The 20,645-nt window shown below is 39.0% G+C and overlaps 1 protein-coding gene across 3 annotated transcripts in view; it reads right to left on the minus strand.

The window, feature by feature from the left end:
* PSPC1 (paraspeckle component 1) overlaps window positions 1–20,645 on the minus strand; it is a 166,246-nt gene that overhangs the window by 76,465 nt on the left and 69,136 nt on the right. Inside the window, exons 8-9 of one of the 3 annotated variants that reach the window (XM_082244861.1) lie at window positions 14,218–14,387; window positions 12,229–12,673 (exon numbers count right to left, since the gene is read on the minus strand). The exons of 1 other annotated variant lie outside the window; for it this stretch is intronic. In XM_082244861.1, coding sequence (XP_082100987.1) covers window positions 12,488–12,673; window positions 14,218–14,387 — 356 coding nt within the window. In that variant the 3' untranslated portion in view covers window positions 12,229–12,487. Of the gene's footprint in view, window positions 1–12,228; window positions 12,674–14,217; window positions 14,388–20,645 lie in introns of those variants that run through there. One more of the 3 variants, XM_082244862.1, reaches the window with a different exon arrangement.

Here is a 20,645-nt window from a genome sequence, read left to right on the forward strand (position 1 = left end):
GAAAATCAGACAAGATGTATACATTTAAGAAAGCCAGTTCAAATTTGTGGAGATAAATGTATCCTAGCCTAAAACATTTAGAAGGCAAAAGTGCTTAAAATGCTCACACCTAGTGGTTTCTGAAAGCACCTATCATGCAAAACATATCTGTGTCCTCCTAAAATTTCACAGTTAAATGGAGGGGACATGCCTTAACCTCAACTCATCTGTGCAGCTTAGACCTCAGATCAGTATGTCTCAACCTTTTTACCTTCAAGGAACCCCTTGCGAAAAGTCAGAGCTCAGGGAACTCCTGAAATAGTTCCTTCCTCTATTAGACCCTAGTAACATTTTCCTGTCCTTCTCGATGCTACTTTTCTATTCTATTTACTACTGTAAATAAAATATGGGTGTACAAGATTGGTTAGGGACTGCATTCTGATTTGATGTAGATTTTTAACACATTTACTTTTTTTTTAAAATTAGGCTTGTAAAAAAAACCCTATATGTCTGAAAGCGCTCAGTATTTTGGCGGCTGTATTTTAGCAAAAGTTAGACATTGTAATCCGGTGATCTCTAGAAGGTGAAAATAACTAATAAGACACTACAGTGATCTCCATTAACTTCCAGGATCCAAGCCGAGTAGCTGCCTTACAAGCAAAGGAGGTCGCCATTCAGAGAACGAAGGCAAAGCTTTCAGATTAGGCAATGCAGTCATGTCACGCTCTCCACCTTGTCCCATCAGAGAATGCTTTGCATTTAAAGAGAAAATGCAAAGCATTGTTTCAATGTGGAATTAGGGAGATCACTAGAATAGTGGTGACTACTACAGTGATTTTCACCATGTAAAAAATATCCAATTGCCTGGATTTTTTACTAAATTATGAGAAAAATCCAAATATTTTAAAGGCAAACTCAAAACTATCATAAAGACTAAATATTCAAATAGGCATGTCTAATTGTAACTGTACATCTACTTTTTTGCCACTTCACTAAAGACAAATCATGGTAATGCCATCCTATACTTGATGCCAATTGCTAAATATTGGTGAAACTAAAAACTGGCCTTTAGAAGCCTAAAGCTCACCACACATTACAGTATGACTGCACAGATGTCCTATAGATCTGCCAAAAACTTGGAACTGCCTGACTGGATACAAAATGATTGTTTAGGCGCTTAAACTGCATAGTTTTAATAATTAAAAAAAAGGTTGCGGTTACCAGCAGCAAAACCATACTGCAGCCCATAGTAATGAATTTCTGTATGCTAGCTGTCCAGGGGTATATGTCATGCTTGCGTAAACCTGCACATGTACACAGGAGGCATAAATCCTGGAATTAAGCTTTTACACTTTTCACGATTATACACCAGCAAAGAAAATTCACACACATGACATACCCATGTACAGCCATTTGTTACAATGGGCAGTGGAATACTGCAGTTGTTCACATTTCTATGCCTGGGAGAGACATTTAAAACCGATGCCTCAAACTGCCTTTGTGCATGAGGGGTAAAGCCACATCACTGCTCTCACAGAATGCCTGTGCCATCTAATCATGAAATTTTGCTTAAGCCATGTGTACATTTTCACATTTTGAAATATGGCTTGTTGTACACCCAACACAAAGTAGATAAAAGTTACAAACGTATGCATTCTTTAGAGTGACACACTAGAAATATTATTTTTCATCATAATACTTCAACCATTTTAACCCTTCCACTGACTTGATACCTGCTAATGGTGGAAACGTTTTAGATTTTAAAGCAAAACTCTTCAGGTTTTTTTTTTTAATTCAGTGGGTGAACACCAGCATTTTATTTTTTTTAACTCAGTGGGTCAACACCAGCATTTTAAAATTTCAAGTTGGATTTATAGTCAGTTTTAAAAGCATTCCCATATTCCAAAATAAATGAACAAAAATCCTGCAATTTGCCTATAGTCTACATTTAGTCCAATTACTTTTCAACTTAAAACACAAATACAATTAAAGCAACTGAAAAAAAAGCCTAAAACATGGTTTTAAAAGATGTGGCTACAATGAGAATAAAGAAATGAACGGATTATCAAATGATAGCACAGAATGGGTACCTTTATAACCTAAGGCCTAAAGCACACTAGCACTTTGTTAGGTGTGCCCTGCAGTTCAGGCACATGTCTCTGAATACATACGACCCGAAAACGCAAGAACCAATTGGTACAGTGTCCACCAGTGGTATATTTCAGCCTAATAGACTTTGAAAGGCTGCTGCACCTGTGCCTCTAGAGCAAACAAAAACACTGAAATGTGACTTATACGGGTCTAGTGTGCATGAGGCCTAACCCTAAAAGGTTTAAGAAAATGGATGCAGGGTTTACATTTTTGAGGTAAAAAATGAAAGCTGAAAAGTATGAGTGGTGACATTTGAAGCTTTGCTCTTCACATCCAGAGAAATTAGTCACAGCATAGACCAAGGCATTATGTTGCCACATTTGTCAGCTTTTTAAATCAAGTCAGTCATGACACTGAAAAGCAAAGAACCCCAGTCCACAACGTAGTTAAATGACAGACAAAACATACATTTCATACAGCATTGAAAATGTTTATTTTGCAAATTTAGGGGTAAACATTTAGACAAGTATTCTATATGCTTGCAATATCAGAAAACATTCCTTTGTTTTAAACAAGGTCTGACAGTTTTATGTTCAGACTGAGCATCTGTATTGTTTGCATCACGCGAGGCCACCAGATCACGCTCAATACTAATTATTTTTCAGGAAACACTCATTACAGCTTGCACCACTAAATGGTGATTTGAGATGGAATCAAGCATTACTGTAGAAGGCATAAAAAAAAAAAAAAAAAAAAACACACACACACAACAGAAAACAATTGTATTTTAATTAAGCACTGTATAACTATTAAAAGGCAGATCTAATGCTTTGTTTTGTGAAAAAAACAGAAATTAGATTTTTCTGTAAATGCCAAATTTTTTTCTGGAAATGCCAAAGGTTTGCTTGAAATTTCAACTATGGGAAAATTAAACGAGATATCATGCAAGCTAAGACTAGCATTATGACATTTTGTTTTGAGTCCTCCTGCAATAGTTTATTATTACCGATTCACCCTGCTAGTAGCTGTTAATTTTCCCACTTCCTGTAATAGGGTGACAAACGCAGAATGTTACCCAGTGTAATCGCACAACAGCTTTGTCACTCCGATCAGGGTAGTTTTAGCATTTGTGCAATTTCAGATTTAGAGGTCACACAGAATCGCATGATAACGGAAAACATTGTTTTGGTGTCCATTTGCATCAATGCAACCCAGCAAAGTGAGATTTTGTAAAATGTTCTTGTACTACTCTGGTGTGATTCCAGTGTGATTTTGGTCCCATAGAAGATGCACTCCACATAATTGCACAATCGGATCAAAATCTGGTTTTAGAAGTGGGAAACTAACTTTGGTCGACTTTAACAAATACGCAAACTAAATCCAACTCAAGCTAAAGCTTTTTTTTTCTTCTTTTAGAAAATAGGTTTAAGCATAAAAAAGAAAAAATTATATAAATATATAAATAAAACCATTGTAGGCAAACCCCCCTAGTATATGGTTTGCCCCAAACCTTGGACAATAAAGTGGGAAAGCCGCCTTAAGACTTATTGTATAACACCAGCAAGGGGTCCTTAGTAGATAATGTCACGTCCAATACTCACCTAGGGGAAGTGATTGTGACAAGACCACCACAAATGGGAAAGTTCAACCAAGGGAATATCCCAGTTAGATTTAAAAGGAGGCTTATGAAGAGCCGTCAGTACCAAATTAGGATCCCAGTATCACCTCTGACTAGAGTGATTTTATTATGAGCGACTCTGCACAAAAGCTTTTACAAGAGAAAGGGCAAAGCATGCTGGTACAGGATAGCCAAGGCAGAATCTGTCCCTTGAGGGTACTCAAGGCCAGATGTTGATCAAGAACAGGCTGGAGAAAGGGCCAGGAAAAGTCAGGAAAAGTCACACCGATTATAGGCCAAGGCTGGGCTCACACATGTCCAGCTGCGGGTTGCAGTCTGGAGTTTGTTCACCAGTTCAGATGCGATTCAGGGCCAAATGTTTGCTTGAATTTGCACCTGAACTGGACACGAAAACAAACCGGACCTATTTCCAAACTGCACCGCAGCTGCCCCGGACATGTGCGATCCAGCAATATGGAGATCCGGTCACATTCACATGACATGCAAATTGGACGTGGTCTTAAGCGTATCTTATTTGCATATATGTGAACCCAGCCTTAAAAAGGGTAGGCAACTCATTGATCGCGTCCCCGCCTTGCCGACACCGATGCACTCCTCCATCTGCAGAATGCACAGTGAAACAATATCCCTAAGTGTATTGCTATGATTAGTGGGGGCCCTCCTCTCCGGGCCATCCCATGTGCTTATTTGTGATCTCACATAGGGAAATCAGCATGCCAAACAGGAATCAGCAGTGTCACCACTGCTTTTCGGTGTTGAAAATCTGTATCCTGCTGACCCTGGTCTTCTGCCCTCCTGACTCCATAACCTGTCCTGTACACTGCTCAACATACTACATACATTAGTCAGATGGAGCAGACAGCCAGCCCCATTCAGGTCTATTGGGAAGCAGCGGATGCATGGACACAGCTGCTGCTCCCAATTTGATATCTGTGCAGGTGCAGCTGTCAGTGGGTCCCCAAGTGCAGACAGAGTGAACTGGGGGATACAGAACCACATGAATGTCAAAATGGAAGCAGTGGCTGTGCATCGTAAGAGACCTGAATAAGACTGCATGCAGAGGCACGAACACTATCCTGCATGGACAAACATGGCACTTTCGCATGAATGTTCCCTTAATATGTAAACCCAACATATATTCCTGATATGTGTCTGCTGTATCATATATGAGAAAGTATCCTGTTCATGTATTGCTTCCTTTATGTAAATCCCTGGTGTTCTTGTCAGTCCCTCTGCTTTCCGATTGAAAATTGATCACACTAAGCAGAAGAGCACATCGTGGTAAGTTCTCAAGCTATGCTGGGAACTCCGCCTGCTCTCCACCAATGATCAGACTTGTCCTGACACACCTCCACTGCACAGCCATTACTGGGAAGCTCAGTGATCCAAAACTATGCCTGTGTCTGGTACAGCACAATCAAGGGAACCGATTTACTGGCAAGATCCACAGATAAAACCGTTACAGGGATGGGTTCAAAAACCAGTTAGGTTAAAGTTAGTAAAAGACTGTATACTATATAACATTTATGTTTTAAACAGTTGCACTTTAAGGTAATTTAACAGACTTTTCTCTCCCCCAAAAATAATTTTCTATACACTTCTCTAAGGTTACAATACCTTGACACTTTTCGGCTGGATCAAAACATCTCTACTAAGACTTCAAGGAGGTACAGTCTTTTTTGCAATTGTACTGTATAGTGCAGTAGCTTGAGTCTATTAAGTTACCGATAACTGATTCCTCACTGTTAGCTCCTGCAGACCCTTTAAGGGATTTGTAATGCCATGCGAGTTTCCTTAACTTCCTTATGTGATCACTGACTGGGTGTCACAGCAATCACATGATCGGGAGACTTTTTACTGACTCCCAATTGTAAACAGTGACTGGGAGCTGTCCGACATTGAGGTCTCATTACTGGGGGCACTAAGTGAGCACACCCCTAGCACAACACAGCAACACTGACTGTACACATACTGTACTTGTTGCAGTACAGCATTAAAGTCAACTTTCATGCTGTCACATAAGCATACGGCCGGTAGCAACAGGTAAAGAATAAGTAAAAGCAATTTTTTTTTTGACTGAGTGGAGATGAATTGAAACACCCAATTAGGTTTTTATTGCTGCCTGTTTAAACCAGAAAAGTAACAGTGGAAATCTTCCAATGGAGACACTAATTATGGTGACCTGGGGAGGCCAATTGATTACCCCCAATTTACAGAAAATTCCTCCCCAATTTACAGAAATTTCCTCTCACTTTGTTTTATCTAAGGGTCAAGAAGTGAAGGTAAAACTACCCAATTGGACACAGATGGCAAAAAAAAAACCTGACAGACTAAGGGAGGGTAATAACCCCTATCAAAAAGGAAGAAATGTCCTTAGTTCTACTTTAAGCACATTGATTCATGCTTTTTCCCAATTATTCTAAAATTTTGGACTTGCGTATGCAATGTAATTGACCTTTACTGGGCTTTCAACACAATGATATAATAATTTAAAAAGTTAAGCAACATTTCAGCTCATTCCAAGGAACAGAGAACAACTCACAGTTTAAAAGCAGGGTAGAATTCACAAGAGACAAGAAGTATAGTTTATAAAATTGTATACAGTCGGAATCTACAAATGTCAAAAACACAGGAAACTTATTTGCAATGAGATACACACAATCATTAAAAAGACTGAAAGCAAGTTATAGGCATTTAAATTTAGCATATGATAAACAATTAAGCTGGAAACCTTCAAAGATTCTGGTAAGGTTTTGTGAAAATCAAACTTTCCCTAAGGTCACACTTAACCCTCCTCTGCCTCAAGGTTTGTAATTGTCCGTAAATTGAAGCTACATTAAAAGGTCTAATATGATGGTTCAGAAGGTAGGAGGACAAGCCTCACTTTTACCAGAACAGCAGAGCTCTGAATGATACATTTCAGCAGTCTGAGCTTAGTACACTCACTAATGTTGGACATGAGATTTTTATGAAGATAAACATTGCTTATACTTATTTCATCATATGCTCAACTTGAACTACCCATGTTTGTTAAAGGTACACATTAAAACATTTTGGAGGTTGAAAGAACGAGACACTCTTTTCTGAAAATGTTAACATGTTACACTGCATAAGTTAATGGAAACCCATACTATGAGAATTATGTAGACAGCCATTTCAGACATCCTAAAAAATGCTAGCATCCTGATCCACTCTGGCTTTAGTACTCATGGATTATTAAAAAAAAAAAAAACTGTCCACAGCAGGTAATAAAATTGAACGCACAATTGATCTGCGTACCTATTTTAGGTGAGCAAACTTGGAACCCTCTAAAATAAATTACAAATACGAATAGAACAGGATTATACACTGCACTTGGCATGCCCAGAAAATAGCTAGAGCAACAAAACTGCACAGTAAATTACATCAGCTGCCATTCAATGGCCAAAGAGGAATGCCGCAAAACCCAAAAAGGCGTAAAGAGATGTAGGCATCAGCTGGCACAGCGATTGATTGGAGCGCTTACCTATTACAGCTGGAGGAGTGATACATTCCTGAAAAGTAAGTGTGCCTTAATCTGCAAGTATGCTATGCATACCTGCACATTATGACAAGAATACACCAACCATAAAGCAGACTTGGTTATGTTTTAAAGTACAGGAGCCACTGGATCAGCATGTAAGCTAGACTAGTTTGTTTTTAATTCTGACTAAACTTTGTTGTACATCTTTACAAGAAAAGTTATATGAGGAAAAGCACAAAAAAAAGCATTCCCCCCCCCCCCCCCCATTATCAGCACCATCGTGTTAAAATAGCAATGTAAGTTTTAAATTAACCCCTTGCCGTCTCTGTCCTGCAAAACAATGTACCTGTATTTTGTTTCAGGGGACAGCTAAGGGGGGGGCACAAATTGCACGACCGCGCAATGGTCAGTTAAAATAACGCAGTGACGTATCACAAAACTAATAGCCTGGTCATTAACCACTTCAGCGCCAGAAGGTTTTACCCCCTTAATGACAGGCCATTTTTGCGATTCGGCACTGCATTACTTTAACTGGCAATTGTGCAACGCTGTACTTTAGTAATGGCAGCAATCTTTAGCAGGACTGTGGACAGATCGAACCCCTGAAATTTTTGGGGACCAGTGACAATACAGTAATCAGTGCTAAATAATATGCACTGTTACTGTATAAATGACACTGGCAGGGAAGGGGTTAATATTGGGGGGTGATCAAGGCGTTAAATGTAAGCCTAAATGTGCTTGCTAACTGTGGGGGGGCTCTGTGAAAGGCACACAGATCGGTGTTTCAGCTTAGCTGAAACACAATCTCACTGTGCCTGTCTGACAAAGCCGTCTGCTTTGTTTACATAGGCAGGCGGCTCTGTCAATTTCCCCTAAGATCGCGGAAGCCGGCGGCGATTGCGCCTGCTCTTCCCGCGGTCTAGCTTCCGCGGTGTCTAATCGATCCTGCGCTGCATGCGCTGCCAAGACTGCGTGCATATAATCACGTAGATCTACGCAATTATGTGCAGCTGAACCGCCCTACCACAATAAATCTGCATGGGGCGGTTGCCATGTGGGTAATGGGGTAAAACCTTCTGGTCCAGAAGTAGTTCATATTTACTACTGAGCAACAAAGGCAACTAGCATCCCACATACATCTCTCAGCACAGGTTTCCATTAATTTAGAACATGTAATATGGCCTGGTGTAACTAAACCTTTGCACGACTGCATATATAAAACTTTAGAAGAAAAAGACTAATTGTTTACTTCATAATGAAACGTAAAGACATCTCAAATTCTCTGTCACCAATCTAACACAGAAAATAGGTTTGCTGTCTGCTGTAAAATATGGAGGTGGGCACACCTCCATAAAGTGGTGCCATTTAATAAGAGTCAAGATAATTAAACAGAAAGATATGCAGCAGTTGCCCACCACTTTTCAGTTTTTTTTTTTTTTTTTTGAAAACCATTGCAAAGTTTTATCCATACATGTATTTTGACTATAGTGCTAAATATTTTAAAGACAATGAACATCAAGAATTGATAAATGTGGATGTCGTTTGCAATGCAAAACATTGCAAGTAGTCTAAAGTAAAAAAATGTGCACATAAAAACAAAACCGCATATTTTAAAAATGCAATGGAAACAAAGGATCAGTACCATAACGAATACCAATTTTGAGACTATTAGCACGGTAATTTTTATTTAGAGAAACAAACTTAAAAAATCTTACACAAAATTTATAAAGTTGGGTATACACTAGTAGATTTCAGTTTTAAAAACATTCATTTGAATATCTGTTAGTGGGATCAAATTGACTTTTTTCCATCAAAAGCAGTATGAACATTTTTGAACGATTTTCTAACAGTGTATGTGGTGTTTGTTTGGTGAGATGAAGCTGCTGAATGTAATGAGAATTTCTGAATACTGTAGCAATGTTTGTTAGAAAATCTACTAGTATATTCCCTGCTTAAGAGTAAAGTGAAAACTGAAGAACTTATGCCAAAATAAAAGGGGTCTGAATTTAAGCAGTATAAATGTAAATGTCTTCTTGAACATGGGCAGTGTGTAAATAGTGTAACCACATTTAAAAAAACTGGACTGTATAAAGCGCATTTAACCCTAAAAACAAACGTAGTATACTGGAGTTTACTAGTCCTTAGATGTGGCGACTGCATTTGTTTTTTGTTCATGCCTTCTCTTAACCTGATGAACCCTCAAATAAAAAAAAAAAAAATGTGACTCAGGTTGGACTTTGTCATTTTGATTAACTGACGAATTGAGGGGCAGTAGTTTACACACAATAACGATTAAACTATTGGTGCTAGTGCTCTCAATTCAGCTCATAGGAACTGACAGGAACACTGCAATCCAAACAGGATCAACAGTATTTTCTGTACTGGCTGAAACGATCTCAGCTTGAAAAATGAAAACTTGTAGTTATAACATCTAATAATTGATGGGCTGCAATAAAATCATTTGTTTAAAGGCTCTGCTTTAAATGGCATCAAAAGCAACTATTTTGCAAATACTTAAAAGCTGTATTAGTGCCCGTTCACATACGAGCGACGCTACTTCGCACCGCGACCTCGGAGGTTGCGGTGCGAGCAGCGCGCCGCGACCTCGGAGCGGCCGCCACGGACTTCATAACATTGAAGTCTATGGCGGTCGCCTCCTGGTCGCCCCAAAGAAGCTTCGGACCCTCTTTCTAAGTCGGAGCGACTTGTGTCGCTCCTATTAGAACGGGTCCGCAGCTTCCCTATGGGAGGCAACCTGTGAGGCGACCAGGTCGCCTCACAGGTCGCCTCAGTGTGAACCGGGACTTAAACTCTTCACCAAAACATAATATTGCAGCTTATCAATAATTAAGATGTGGTAGCTGCATTCCTTTTTTTTTTAGGCTCTCTCGGTTAGGCCATTCTCCTAGGTGTATTTTTTCCTGGCAGTGGTGTGTTGGCAGAAAAAAAAATTACTTGACGCTTGCAAAAGCATGCAATACCCACGCGTCAAGCGCTTAGGTGTTAATTTTGATGGCCAGAATAATAATTCTGGAGACTGAAATGAACGCTTAAGTGCTAAACATGCCTAGCATTAGCATGCATTTAAAACACGACATTTTCAGACAAAGTGATGTGCTGGCAGTGAGTTTTATCTTTCCGACTCTAAATGCCTATGTGTGCATGGACAGATAGGCTAACTTGCATGGGCATTTAGAGGCAGAAAAGAAATTCCAGGCACCCCTAAGAACGTTAAAAATGTTCAGTGTGCATGAGGTCTAAAACAGTCTGCTGAAAATGGTATAGCGATAGATTTAGCATATCTATGGGGGTCTAACCATACAAAAAGGTTAAGAACTCCTGCCTTAGGAAAAAAAAAAAAAAAACCTCAGCACTGAACTCTGGACTGGCATGAATTTACTCACTGATGAAAACTACAGACGAAGCAATAGCAAAGTTACAAAAGTTTTAAGGGGTGCATAGAAAACCCTTATTGTACCACATAGGAAAAGCACAAACTTTAGATTTCAGATTCAAAAAACGCTTTCCAAAATAGCCTAAAAATGAAACTCCAATGCTTATCAACCAATGCATAACACTGGACCGCAAAATTTTTGCTTCCTGAACACTGGTCTTAAAATTGTTGGCTGATAAAAAAAAAAAAATATCTATAATGTACCAATTTAAAGGAATGTTCTGTTTTTTTTATACAGTATATATTTTTTTTTTTCAAGTGGTTTTAGACTTCTAAAAACGTAAAAATCAAAGGTTATCCTCATAGCACTTCTTGTGAATCTCATCTGATCTTCTTCCACTGCTACCTGCACGAGTCACTTCTGAGAGTTTTGGAGATAATCCCACCACTCCTAGCAAACAGCAGGGGATTGACAGCCTCAGATGTGCAGGTTTCCCAATGATATTATAAAGAGGGGGATGTGTGCTTTCCCCGTAACTAAGGTCTCAGACTTCATTTTGCTCTCTGCAGTATGACCTCAGATTCCCACCTCCTGTCAGCTTAGAAATACCATCTAAACTATTTTGGAAAACTGTGGAGGAAGAGAAGGCTGCAGATAAACTGGCACAGCTTATGTAGGATTTATTGAATCACTGCGTGGGTTTAAGTAAGGGCTTATCGCATAAGATTGCACATTTTACCTGCATTAAATGCTGTGTGTAGCTTATATATGTCCATGAATAGACTCTGGACATACAGCATACCATTTGTGGAACTGGTACAGTTTAGGCATGCCTAGCCTGGATGGATGCTGCCTGGAAATGCTATAAAAGAATCTTGAATACACAAGTGCTACTAATTTTGTGGATAATAATTCCCATATAGTTTGATGTGATTGTTTTAAGATATATTGTCTAGGTACATCCAATTCACATAAGTAAGCTAGATATAGAAAAGCTAGAGGACAATTAGTAACAGCAGAAATTTCTCACCAATATCATACGCAATACAATAATTGTGAAATTATTTGTGCTCAGTTTGAGGAGGTCTTTTAGTCAAATTTTCTACACTGGTGGATGCCAAGTAAGGCTACATGTAAACCATGTGATAATACGTGTTTTCCTGATGTGCATGATGGAATTTCAATATATTTGAAAAGGTAAATTCTGGTAAATCGACCCAAAATGCAGCATGCAGAACTTAACGCATGCAGCGCAATCTACTGTTGTGAAAAGGCGCTATTGAAAACAATACATTTCTCTTATTCATGCATTTCACTGCTTTTGAAAAAGCGTGAAGAAAAAGAGCCTAACTGGAATAATGCACTCATCCATGTACATTAAAGATTTTTATCCGTGGCATTGTAGGTTTACTTTTTTAACAAGAAAATTACTGGTTTATCTTTAAATCATTTTCCAAGTTCAGAACAGAACACAAGCTTGTTCTAGACACTGACATTCAAAAAAAAAAATAATAAAATAAAAATGTAGTTAAAACGCAGCAGATAAAATAAGTTCTTGTAATAACATTTTTTATCAAGTTTAGACACCAAATTCCTACCTTTAAAACTGCTTTATTTCACAGTAAAACAAGATTTTCCTTTATTGTGATTTAACTGCACATTTTACAGCACTGTTACAAATCGATTAAATCACAATAATATTTAACATTCACAATGAGGCATGGTGAATTTTACTACTGAGCAAAACACAATGTAGTTACATAACAAAAAGTTCTACAAATGCTACAAGTGACAAAACAATGTTTCAAATTAAAAATGAATAAAAAATAAAGGCATTCCACTGGAATTTATACTAAATGTATTCTGAGAAGAAATGGTGCACTAATAACGGTGGCGCTTGTTAGATCCATCAAAGTTTCCCCCTTGGCTTCCTCTACCATAGCCACCAGGTCCACCACCAACTGCATTTACACCACCCATTGCTGGCTGAGCAGCTTCAGTCCCTGCTCTGTTAACCATGGGAGATCCCATCTGTGATGGAGATGGCTGGGAGAATCTATCATTGCGCTATAAACACATTGGTTCAACACGCAGTCCCGCAAGATTATTTTTGGTCAATATAAAATCGGAAACATTCATAAAAGTGCGTAGTGACGTTCAGTAGACAGTCCGGTAGAGTCGTACATAAAAGGAAGAAAGGAGCAGTTAAATTAGTAACTGTATTGTGATCAAAAATAAAAACACAATAAAATAGGGACTTACGTGCTACAATTTTAACAAATAAAAAAAAAAAAAAATACTTGATTTCAAGTGCACTGATTTTGCAAATCTGAAAACAACTGGTTTTACAGTTTAATGTTCTAAGAAATTCCTATTGCTATCCGCAGCACTACTATAATTATTCAAATGGATTCTCACCATTTGTCTTACCAGTTGTTCCAACTACACAAATAAAATAAAGCAGTTAATGAACAAAGCATTTAAAAATTAGATGGGCATGATATGATGGCAAGCTAACAAAAAAATAGCCATCTGGCATGCCACGTATGCATATAAAAAATGTTGATATTTTCTTTTTTCCTCTATTTTTACCTTAACAGTATTAACTTCTCATACACACACACACACACATGTGTTTGAAACTACAGCAATAATGCACACATTTTTTTAAAATTCTCTTGTAAAGCATAGGTTCAATTTTAAGTTAAGACAGATCAGCTGCTAGTCAAAAAAATATATACTACTGAAAACTGGGTAAACATCCAGAAACCAATTTTTTGCTTTTACAGACTTATGTTTAAAAATTAAAATGAAAAACCACCAAGTTTTTCTTAAAAAAAAAAAAAAAAAAAAAAATCTTAAAGTGATTATAAAAGTTAAAATGAACATAGCCTTATATTTAAAATTATAGATCGATTTCAAATGCCACTAAATGCACAGTTACCAGAAATGTTTACAAGTTTAAAAATAATAAAAAAAAAAAAGTTTATACAGTATTTAACTGCAACCAAAAAGTTATCTATACAAGGTGCTAGATTAATTTAAGAGGCAATACAAAAGAAGCCAACACAACTGCTGTCAATGAAGCATTGTAAAAAAGCAGGGAAAAAAAAAAAAAAATATATATATATATATATATATATATATATATATATATATATATATATATATATATATATATATATATATATATATATATATATATATATATGGCGTCCATACAAATACTGATCAGCATGTTTACAATGGCCTTAGCACTTAACACTAAAGTGTATATAAAGGTTTTAGGTAGTGAGAAATTAGTGCAAAACTGGCAACATTGTAATGATTATTACATGCCAAGACTGCAATTTCACCAATCTAGAAAATAACAAATTCAACAGTATACAGACATTACATGTGTATGGCCGATGTGGGGGGGAAAAAAAAAAAAAAAAACAATACTTATGGATATTATTGTAGAAACAAAAAACAGCTTACTGATTATTCCAAATTATTCTTCTTATCATTTTACATAGCTTTTGTGCATGCATACTTCTTGTGAGTACTTTCTACATCAGCTAGAGCACAAATGTAAACAAAATGTAGAGAAAAAACTATAGATACATTACCACTGCTCCATTATCTGGTATCATTGCAGCTCCCAGGCTTGCAGTTCCTTCAGAGCCCATTGAAGCACCCGGACCCATTGAAGGGCTCGAAACAGTTGCTCGGTTGTTCATGCTCATGCCCATCATGGGAGGTGGACCTTGGGTACCAGCAGGTGCTGGATTATATGCATCTATGTGAAACAATCTATACTTAGAAATGTCCTATGTCTATTGTAAATAATTACACAATGAAGTAATCCTTGAGCAAAAAAAAAAAAAAACACACCACAAAACAGCTGTTCTGGTATTCACAGGCAACGTATTAAGCAGTTATCAGTAGTCAACTCATAACTCATAGCACAAAGTTTTATACTAACAGAATTTGTATATTCAGGAAAAAAAACTGCAAAATGTATAAACTTATAATTGGAATGTTTCAAAAGCAGTAATAAAAACTACCATAGTATCCTTCAGGACTTTTACCAAGTGGTTAATTTTAATGACGGGATTCATCGTGCAGTGTTGTGTTTTGGTAAATATTTTTGCACATTAAAGAGCATTATCGGTAAATAACTTATTTTAGAGCCAAGACAAAAATAAAATAAATTCACAAACATTTAGAACAATTTTAACATCTTATGGTGGGAGAAACTTTTGGAATGCTTTGTGAAATTTTGTTGCATACAAAATACTGCTAAGGGCTCTTTCACACGGTCCACCTCCGTAGGCGGATCCGTGCTGCTCAGCGGGGATCGATCCGCCGATCCCCACTGAGCCGGCGGATGACAGCTCTGTCTCCACTTGCAGTGCGGAGAGGGAGGTGTCACAGCTCCCGCTGCTCTCTATGGGGGATCAGATGAGAGTGGACCGCCTGTCCGCTCTCATCCGATCCGATCCCTGAACGGATGGAAAAATAGGGTTTCCATCCGTCCGGATTTCACGGACAGGATCGGATACGGATGGCAGCGGAGGTGTCTCCGCTGACATTCGCTGCCCCATAGAGCTGCATGGAGGATCCGATCAGACCTGCCTAAAAAACTGACAGGCGGATTTGATCGGATCAGATCGGAAAGGGAACAAAAAAAACAAACAAACACAGTATAGATGTACACGTTGAAAGTTCAATTGAACTGTGCAGAACTGAAAAGGTTTTTTCTTTTTTTTTTTTTAATTTAAAAAAGTAGCAGACCGCTTGCTAATTAAAATTCCACCTCCAATATGCCTTTGTGAATTGAATAAAATTAGATAGAAGTGCTAAACAATGACCCATCGTGTCAATTGTTGCTTTTCCCGTTATGATCCTCACTGCATACATTTTCCAATACATCGCTTTCCTAATCTTTTCTTAAAGCCGACGCCTAGGTATATCTTTTTATTGCATAGTAGGCTTGGATCAAAGTATGCATGTAGCATACCTGGCCAATCCCTGTGACAGCTGGAATTCACTGTAGTAGGCACTGCTAGCTTCCAGGTTCCATGACAAGTGGCTGCCCTGCTACATAGTGACCACGGGGTTGCTTGTTTGGCAAAAGCACCATTTAGAGAGAAATAAAAAACAATTGCACAACAACCCCTATGTATTCGCTTTAGCTGCAGGCACTCCTAAACCACCTAAAGGTGTAAGAATGGGTACAAATATGCAGCGCTGAAAAAGACAAAAATCTAGACAATGTCAATTAAAGCACTGCAACAAATATCTCCATCACAAATTTGTAAGTGTGTATAAAAGGGGCAATGATGTATTCAAAATAAACTCCTAAACTACACAGAACTGCTCATATGTTGCAGACAAATTGTTAAAAAAAATAGTCAAATAAAAGTCCAAAAGAATAAAATAGTCCCAAGAAAAATATAAAATCTCCGTAGTGCAAAAATTATGCTTCTTCAAATGAAAGTGTGCTCCAAGTGAAATGTATATTTTGCCGCTTATCATTCTTAAAATGTGGTGGCTGCAGTAGTTTTCCTAATGCTGGCCATACACTTATAGATTTTAGTTCGAAAATTTTTGTTTTAAGAAAAGTCATTTGATTTTCTAATCATTAGTGGAGTCAAATCGATGTCAGTTTTCAACTGCAGTGACGGGAAAATTTGAAGGGGCAGAAAGCAAAACTTTTCTCCATCAACTAATTTTCGGGCAGTGTATGTGGTTTATTGCTCAGAAATTCCATTAATTTTAAAATTGAATGTTAAAAGCAAAAAGACAAATTTTCTAACAACATTTGTCCATTCATTGAATGTTCAAAGAACTTTCATACCAATATTCGCGTCCAAAAATCTATACATGTATGGCCACCATTAAACTTTTTTTTCTTACTTTACACCTGGTGATCCAGCCACTAACACAACACTGTCTTTTAGGCATCACCATTGCACTTGGAGGAGCAATACAGAAACCTTTGGGCAGCAGCATTATAAATCTGAGAATTAGGTAGTGTTAGATGCACTAGCAGATGTACACAGACTTGATTCACAAATTAAAGCCATACTAAAACTAATTCTTTAAGCATACAGCAAGTTCTTTTGTTTCTGGGGCAATTGTTTTACGTAGATGAATAAAATATGACCCTCTTTCGGTAGGCACCCCTTGTTAACGTTAAATGGTTTGTCTCAAATTTAATTCAACCATGTCTCAATAACCGCTAGATTTGATGAGCAACTTGATCACTGGCCAGAACAGGCTTACTGTCCAGATTAACAGCTGAAAATACATGGGGAAAAAAAGTCTAACAATTATGCAGACACCACATATTAGAAATGGTAAGCAGTAATGTCTTGATTTTTTCCCTAGGTGCAAAGCTGCTTTAATCTACAAATCAAACCTTGACCATGGTATAAAAAAGGTAAATATGCCAATAATGTACACTTAGGGGTCTATTTATTAATTGCACAAAGGTCAGAAGGATCGACATGTCACTATATTTTACATTGTAATTCCTGTATTAACTCCATTTGGTGGTCAAAATGCAATATAGAAACTATACCACAATTTAACCACTAGATGGAACTGATGATACAGACATTAAAAAAGGAGAAGTATAGACAAAGCTCTTTTGGCCATACTTCTCCTGTGGTACACAGGAGTGCACTTAGTTCTGCACTCCTATGACCCAGATTTAGCCAACTGCTGGCTGACATCACAGAGCCTATCTAGGCTCTGCAGGGATCCCAGCATTCTTGCGTTCAGTTTAGATGCCTGACCAGCAGCTGGCGCAGCTTTTCAGCACGCCACCAAGAGCCTGATCCAGCCGCTCCTGTCCCCTCCACAGACTGACAATCCAGTGAGAACTGTAGGGACAGAGTGGTGGCTGACAGAGCAGACCCAAGAACTGAGGGATCTGCAGTCTTTAATCACTCAGTTCTTGGTGTAAAGCCAGTGGGGGACAGATGCAGCATAACCAACTAGGTGATCTTTTTAGCAAGCATAAATGCATCTGACGCTCACGCAATGAATGTTTTATAAAAGAGACCTCTTAATGGTAGTAAATACACTGTGGTAAATGTGACTGGACTGAATTTTAAAAATAAAACCCCTCAGTTTCCTATTAACAATATGTATTGGAAGCACAGACAGCGATAGGCACATGATAAACCATTTGCAATAAGAATGGCAGTAAACATTGCACAATAAAATAGATTGAACTGTTTGGACATTTACATATCGAAATATTGAAAGTGTAACCAAAATTTGTAATCTAGTACAAACCACCCTTAACATTTTCATATTAATACAGTATTACAACGCCCATATCCACAAGGAACTTGTTTTTCCAGGAAAAAAAAAAAAAGATGACTGAAAAGTATTCAAGAGCTTTAACCTATACTCAATAGTCACTTAATCTTCAGTACATAAATTAATATAATCCACACTCATTAGGTCTTAAGTACACATTATACAGCTACAAAACTTTGAGCAAGTATCAGAAATAAAAGGATATGGTAAAATATTCTGGGAATTAAAAATATATAACTTTCATTGTTTATTTTCAATAGACTGAACCTCTCAGTTTTTTACTGCTCTGTAGTCCTGATGGGGAGATTTTACCTCCATTCCTGTCAAGGTGATGCATCACTTGAAAAGAAAATGAGGCAAAGGCTCCAAAAGAAAAAAAAACACACCACTTTAGTAGAACAAGTGCTAGAACCCCATTTGTTTTAACACTAAGCCACCAAAAGGAGATTTTCATGTAAGCGTGATGATGTAAGAGCAGAACTCCAGGCAAACTGCTAAAATGGTTGCACTACATATTGTATATAGTATGTGAATTTTTTTTAATTGTTTTGTAACACTGTTCAGCCTGTTTAATCACACCTCTCATCTACTACATATAGGCTTGTGACGGTATCAGATTTTCATGCTGCGATTAATTGATTAAGGTTTTGCCACGGTATACGGTATTATCACAGTATTCAATTATTAAATTTAAATTATTAAATTTCTACCTCACTTCAGTTTCATTGCTGAATTTAGGGACTTTGGTTCACTTATGCACATTATTATATAGTCAGTCAGTACAGACTCTATGAACCAGGCCTAAAATAAGCCATCAAGCAGTGTCTGGCATACCTGCTGATGACTGGTCCTGGCGCTCGGCTCCAATCTGATGGCCTGGTCATTAACCACCTCCCACCCGGGCCATTGTAAATATACGGCCGGGTGGGAGTCTCGTCCTTCTGAATGGACGTTCCGGAACGTCCTTCAGAAGGAGCGGGCACGCGCAGCGGCGCAATCTCGATGTGCCTGTGTCCCTCGGACACAGAGCAACATCATTCGGCAGGAGGGCCCTGTGATTGGCCCTCCTGATCACATGACGGCTGTGTCCAATCACAGCCGTCATGTAATGTAAATAGAGCCGTTGTAACGGCTTCGATCTCTTCTCCTCCTGACAGATCCTGTCAGTGAGGAGAAGAGAAGAGGATCGGTGCTACTGCTGGGGTGATCAGTGAGTATTTCTTATTACTCACTGATCACAGGGGGGGTCTGTGCTGGTAATCAGATGATTGATTACCAGTGCAGCCTTGGGGGGGGGGGGGGGTGCCACTAAGCCACCAGGGATGCCCACCCATGACCACCAGGGATGCCCACCATGGCCACCAGGGATGGCAAGCAGGGCTCAGAGAGCCCCCCAGTGCCCTCCCTATCAGTGTTGCCCACCAATGCCATCTATCAGTGCTGCCCACCAGTGCCCATTACTGCCATCTATCAGTGCCGCCCACCAGTGCCCATTACTGCCCACCAGTGCCGCCTATCAGTGCCCCCCATCAGTGCCCCCCATCAGTGCCGATCATTGCCGCCCAACAGTGCCACCTATCAGTGCCGCCAATCAGTGCCGCCAATCAGTGCCCACCAATGCTGCATATCAGTGCTATCTATCAGTGCCACATATCAGTGCCCATCAGTGCTGCATATCAGTGCCCATCAGTGCTGCATATCAGTGCCACCCCATCAGTGCCACCCCATCAGTGTCTCCTCATCAGTGCCTGTCAGTGCGGCATCATCAGTGCTCATCAGTGCAGGAAAAAACATATCTATTTACAAAATTTTATAACCTTAACAAAAAAACTTTTTTTTTTTTTCAAACTTTTCAGTCTTTTTTTATTTGTGCACCAAAAAAGAAAAAACCCGACGGTGATCAAATACCACCAAAAGAAAGCTCTATTTGTGGGGAAAAAATGACACAAATTTGGTTTAGGTACAGTGTTGCATGACCGCGCAATTGTCATTCAAATTGCAACAGCGCTAAAAGCTGAAAATTGGTCTGGGAAGGAAGGGGGTTTAAGTGCCCAGTATTGTGGTAGTTAAGAAGGCAAATCCTTGTGGTCAACAAGTGGTTAAGCCCCCGTTCACATAGGGGCGATCCCACTTCGGGTGGCGACCTCCGAGATCGCGGTGCGAGCAGCGCGCCGCGACCTCGGAGCGGCCGCCACGGACTTCATAACATTGAAGTCTATGGCGGTCGCCTCCTGGTCGCCCCAAAGAAGCTCCGGACCCTTTTTCTAGGTCGGAGCGACTTGTGTCGCTCCTATTAGAACGGGTCTGCAGCTTCCCTATGGAAGGCGACCTGCAGCAACCTGTGAGGCGACCAGGTCGCCTCACAGGTCGCCTCTATGTGAACGGGGGCTAAACCTGAAGGAGGACCGGTGTTATTTATAAATTACTTTACTATTGCTTTAGGCCTGGTTCACATGTATGCGGGTTGGCGGTTCACTTTTGCACAAGCATAGCAGCCCATTGATTTGAACGGGCTGCTATGCCCTAATTTTCCGCACAAAAAAGGTGCATGCAGCATTTTTCTAAAATGCAGTGGCCTTGAAATCCATCCTGTTTTTGCACCATGCGACTTATCTGCAGTTCCTGCTCTGGCAAGCTTTCTGCGTTTTTTATATACGTGGGCCTAGCATTTAAAAACACAGTTTGCATGTGCAGCAACTGCAGGTAAGTCGCATGGTGC

This window comes from Pelophylax lessonae (genome assembly GCF_965119305.1).
Source record: "Pelophylax lessonae genome assembly, chromosome: 2".
In the NCBI taxonomy this organism is placed as follows: Eukaryota; Metazoa; Chordata; class Amphibia; order Anura; family Ranidae; genus Pelophylax; species Pelophylax lessonae.